The following is a 5,541-nucleotide window of genomic DNA, read 5'->3' on the forward strand; positions in this document are numbered from 1 at the left end:
ATCAAGACTTATGCCGTCGGACTTACGATTTAAGATAAGTGGTTCAGAGGAAGAAATCGTGAGTGAATTTAAAACATCGGGGGCAATTCCCCCGGAAACAGCGCCTTTGGTCTGGCACATAGACTGCATGTCGTCAAGATGTTTCCTGGCCATAGTACGTTAGTCGGGTCCTAATCTTTAAACTCTTACAGTAGGCAGATAAAAATACAGATGCGCGCGGCAAATACCCCTCAGAGCCGGCCTTTCAGCCATTGGCGTAGACCGACTGTAATGACGGTTAGCCCCATTTCGCGAAGAGCCGCAATGGTGGCTCAGTGGTTATGGCGTTCGGCTGCTGACCGGAAAGACGCGGGTTCGATCCCGGCCGCGGCGGTTGAATTTTGATGAAAGCGAAATTCCAGCGGCCCGTCTACTGTGCGATGCCAGTGCACGTTACAGAACCCCAGGAGGTCGAAACTTCCAGACTCCTTCACTACGGCATCCCTCATAGCCTGAGTCGCTTTGGGACGATAAACCCCATAAGCTATAAACCACATCGCGAAGAGAGCGACCAGCAACATTTTTACGTTAGAACCTCTGCGAAGACTACCGTTACCAGTGAACCGCTATGAACGCCTACAGGGAGGTGCGTTTTTTTGTAAGCGTTCGCAACGAATTGAGACGCCTCGCGGAATTTCAGAAAAAATGTTTCTGATCATTACAGCTGCACTGTGGGGTAGGCATATTCTTTGAAAAATAAATGCGCTCAGAGACGTATATAGGAATTGTGTGTTACGCAGTGCAAAAGCACGGTTGCCTTCTTGTAGGCATCCTGTAGTGTTTTATATCGTTAGCAGAATGAGGAATGAACTGCGTGGTTTCTGGTGTCGCTTCATATTACACTGTCCTGTTGCTGCTGCGATACTTTTGGCCTCGCCGCTTGACTTTGCAGAACTGAAGCAGAAATGCTGCTAAAGCACTTTTTTTAAAATGCAGCTAGATATTCGCCATTTATCTCAGCGTTAAGGAGAGGAATTCAGACAACGTGATAGGGCCTAAGATACTGGCTACAGCACCTCAAATGTTTACATGACGGAAGCCAACCGCCACCAAAACTAGGGAGGCGAGGGAACGCACTTTTTCTTAATTCGCATTTTTTTCAGCAGCGGGAGATTAATAAAAGCAGAATAGAAGCAACCACATGCCTCAGGTGGGAACCAAACCCACGAACTCTGATTTAGCGTCCGGTGCTCTACCAACTGGGCTAAGGTTGCTTTTTTTTTCGGTATTGTTCTGAGCTACGGCGACGGCTGTCCAGTCTTCTGCTTTTGTGGCTATATATGTGCAGTACAAGCGAACCTTGAGAGTGTTCACTAGCGCCACTCTCGTCCGTAGCGGTAGACGTGGCACGTCCTGTCGAGTGTCACGTAGGAACATGGTCGAGCTGTGAGGGCGGAAACTGTGCGAGAACTCTCACATGCTACCTGCGGCATCAAGTCTGCCAGATTCGAGGCCCTCGTTAAGGAATTAAGCAGGCAAGGGAAGGAGGATGAGGGGCTCGTTATGGCATACACTACGGAAGCCAACAGCCACCGAGACCAAGGTGCGTAGCGGATGTATTAAGGTGAAAGCCTTTAATGGCTCATATTCGCAGCCATGACTCTGTCCGTCCGTTATATCTGGCGTGAAAGTCGTAACCAGTCATTACTAGTCACAAGTCATGACTGGAATTAGAGAAAAACTAGCGCCAGATCATGCACACCACAAGGGAGGAACGAGGACGAGGCACAAGCACTAACTCACAACTGAAATTTTATTGAAGCCAGGAAGCACCTTATGTAAGGTGAAGTTTCATGGGTAAAGAAGGGTGACATGGAGGAGAAGGTGAACAAAGGCAATCATATGCGAACGCAGAAACAGGCAGGCAGCCAAAAATCCGAAAAGAAAAAGAACAGTTACTTGAGAGCTGAATCTAAAAATTCGAACTCGGAGGCAAAAAGAGATAAAGATGGAGTGCTGACACACCTACAGCTAAATTTCATTATGTAAAAAACCTCCAGACTAACATATGTAGTTTAACTGTGCTGTTGCCAAGAATTTTCGTCTCATTTAACCGTGCCTCGCAACTGTCGCTGCTCGTTACGTGCGCAAGCAAATGTGCGTACTTATCTTCGAAATCTGCTAAATTTCGGGCATGGTCCCCCAAACGCTCGTTGATGCAGCGGCCAGTCGGGCCGACATAAAACTTGCCACACGTTAAGTGAATAGCGTAGACCACTCCTACGGGGCACTTGGTGGAAGGAGTATCGTGCTTAATCTGGCAACCCTGCTTTCTTAAGTTGCAGATTTGGGGGCACAACTTTACCAGCTTGTTAGGAGCCGAAACGACGACACTCACGTCATAACTGTAGGCCACTTTTCTCAAGTTGTGCGAGGTTTTGCGCACGTAAGGCCCAATTAGCGGCTTCTGTGTCCTGCCACCAGGCCAACAAAATGACTCACGTCACACAACGAAATGACATACCATAACATCTGATGGCATTTTACGCTCTGCAGGAAGTTATTCTCGAGAACGGAAGTGTTCTTGTTCAGCATATGACATTGTTTAAAAGTTCATTCAACGTTGATTTCGGTTCCAGAACGATTATGACACGCAACACCGTATTCAGTTAGGCACATGTGTGATTTTCCTTGAGTTTGCACTCAGCCTACGTCCCTGATCATTCACCTGCTTCCGGTGTTACTTCCACTTGAGCGCTGTACAGTGTCATGCTGCATTTTACAATCGCATCATATCCTGTTAAGTACGCCATTTGTCTCTGCACCTGCCGCAGTGCATTGGCCATAGTTGAGGCAAAATCGTCGCACTCATCTTTTTGCCGAGCTGCACTCGCAGACTGCTCTCAATGCTATGCCTTAAAAGGCGCTCTTTTAACTCAAGAAGCCTATCTTTAAAAATACTGTAAACTCTTCGGTGAAACACCCTGTGTAATCACAAGTTGACTGTTGGGCATGTCGGTGCGGCACATCTTAAAGTTTCTGCGCGAGAAACAGAGAAGAGTGGGCGGGCGTATGCATTAGCAGACGGGCTTTGAGCTTAACGGACCAAGGAGGTCCTTTGCTTCACCAGCATCGATAAGGACTAGAATGTGGGCGCCCTTTTAGTTTTTTTTTGTTTGTAGAACCGGGTTGTGAAGGTGTGGTCATTGATTTGGTGACGCGAAGTCGCTGACAAACTACGACATAATCCCGACCTCTGTCCTTCACTTTCAGTCCTCTTTTGCAAGATTTCTCAACGCTGAGGACATTGCCGACATAGAGATCATCGTGGATTATGCCCACTTTCCCCACCAGCGGAAGTCATTCAAGGCGCATCGCCTGATGTTGGCGCTGCAGAACAATGTCTTCAAAGCCAAGTTCAACGGAGACGTCCCCAAGGAAGAACGTGTAATCATCACCGACTTGCACCCGGAAGGCGTTCTTGACCGTCTTCGGCACGTTCACTCAAGTGATTTGGCAGTTGATCCACCGCTATGTGGCGTTACATGTTTGCCATGATCGTTGTGGTGGTAAACTTAGCATCCTCAAGGTGGTTCATGAGGGACGGTAAATTGGTTTTGGGGGAAAGGAAATGGCGCAGTATCTGTCTCACATATCTCGGTGGACACCTGAACTGTGCCATAAGGGAAGGGAGCAAGGTGGAAATGAAAGAGAGAAAGAAGTGCCGTAGTGGAGGTCTCTGGAATAATTTCGACCACCTGGGGATCTTTAACGGGAACTGATATCACACAGCACACGGGCGCATTTTTGCGTTCCGCCTCCATCGAAACGCGTCCGCCGCGGTCGGGTTCGAAGCCGGGTGCTCCGGCTCAGCAGATGAGTGCTTCAACCATTGAGCCACCGAGGCGGCTTAGGGTTTAACGCCCCAAAACGACTCAGGCAGTGAGGGACGTCGTAGTGAAGGGTTCCGGAAATTCCGGCCACCTGGGGTTCTTTAACGCGCACTGACATCGCACAGTACACGGACCTCTAGAATTTCGCCTCCATTGATATTCGATCGCCGCGGACCGGGATCGAATCCGCGCCATTCGGGTGAGCAGCCGAGTGCCATAACCACTGAGTCATCATGGCGGCCGCATCCTCAAGCGATTTCGTCTTTCTTGTTGTTTTTTTCTTGCAATATGCCAGCACAGCAGCGCTGTACAAGTTTGGGGACTTTTGACAGGATGCTGTCGGCGACGACCCTGGTTGGTCGACGCAGGAACCTCACCACTGATTTAGCTTTGTTCCCGCAGTATATTTCCTTCATGCTTTCATCGCGTGGTGCGACTATTCTTGAAGCATATAAAGACTGCTCGGTCGGATCGGAAAGGATATGGTTGCCCTATGTATAAGAAAGACGCTTCCTCAAGCGATTGCGTCTTTCTTATACATACTGCCCCCATACCATTTGCGATGCTACCAGGCTGTCTCTATATGCTTGAACCTTACGTGAGGAAAACTTGAAGGACATTTACTGCGGGAGCAAAGTAAAATCACTGATGATGTCCTTGCCTCTACCAACCAAGGATATCGCCTATGGCATCCTGTCAAAAGTTCTGAAACTTGTACAGCGCTGCTCTACTGGCCTACTGCAAAAAAACAATAGTGCAACAAAATTTGCGACACGCTTTATTTTGACTGTTTCACCTTTTGAAAACGCTGTTGAGACCAGCTGCTATTAAGCAGAAGCAGTCTCGGCTCTACCGGCTTGTTTTTGGCAGTGCTACGTTTTGTTTCGTTTGCATTATTGTCGGTCATTGTCAGAAATTAAATTAAAAACTTAACTTTAGTTCAATTTTTTTGAAACTCTGAAGCGGCTTCAGAAATTTAGAAGATGCAGGAACTTGTAATGCATTGTGTACAATGCAGGTACTTCTACAGCGGCCAGCTGGAAGCGAAAACCGTGCATCAGGCCCTGTGCACTCGAAGCTCGGCTCTCAAGTACCTGGTGCCAGAAATCGCAGAAAAGTGCATTGCTCACGTGAAGCACAACATGAAGCCGGAGGATGTGTGCCCGGTCTTGGACTACGCCATCACTATGGGTGGAGATCACAGTGACCTCCCTGCATTGGACATCCTCCTTGCAGATAGCCTCACCGTGTTGTCGTCAGAAGCGTTCGCATGTTCTTCGGAATACACGGTCGATTACGTCATCGACCATGTCGTTGACGTGCCCGAGATTTCGGTTATGCAGGCCCTCCACAGAAGGGCACAGGAGCAGTGGCTTCACACAGCCGCTGCTGTTGAAGAGCCTGAGCTCTGAGCGCTCGTGATAACATTCTTACCAAACTTCGGTTCCTCGCGCTCACGGCAGAGGAGTTCGCTACTGGACCGAACCTGTGGGGAATCCTAGACAACCACGAGGCTCGCGCAGTCTTCAGCAGCATTGTGAGAGAAGAAGAATAACATGATGCGCCCGATGCAGACGCCCTACCTCGAACATCTACTCACCAGTGCTAAAGCCAGAGCCACTGGCGTAACCTAGCCCGGCGGTCATACATCCAGGTCCCACGTTTAAAC

General features: G+C 48.8%; 1 protein-coding gene across 1 annotated transcript; it reads left to right on the plus strand.

The window, feature by feature from the left end:
* Positions 1-607: 607 nt before the first annotated feature.
* On the plus strand, positions 608-5,284 carry LOC149328230 (BTB/POZ domain-containing protein 6-B-like). The gene is made up of 3 exons (XM_089558941.1): positions 608-625; positions 3,253-3,473; positions 4,891-5,284. The coding sequence occupies exons 1-3, from the start codon at positions 608-610 to the stop codon at positions 5,282-5,284; spliced, it is 633 nt and encodes a 210-aa protein (XP_089415067.1).
* Positions 5,285-5,541: the final 257 nt, after the last annotated feature.

The sequence above is a fragment of the Amblyomma mixtum genome, chromosome 9, assembly GCF_055824585.1.
Source record: "Amblyomma mixtum isolate Tamu chromosome 9, ASM5582458v1, whole genome shotgun sequence".
NCBI classification, from domain to species: Eukaryota; Metazoa; Arthropoda; class Arachnida; order Ixodida; family Ixodidae; genus Amblyomma; species Amblyomma mixtum.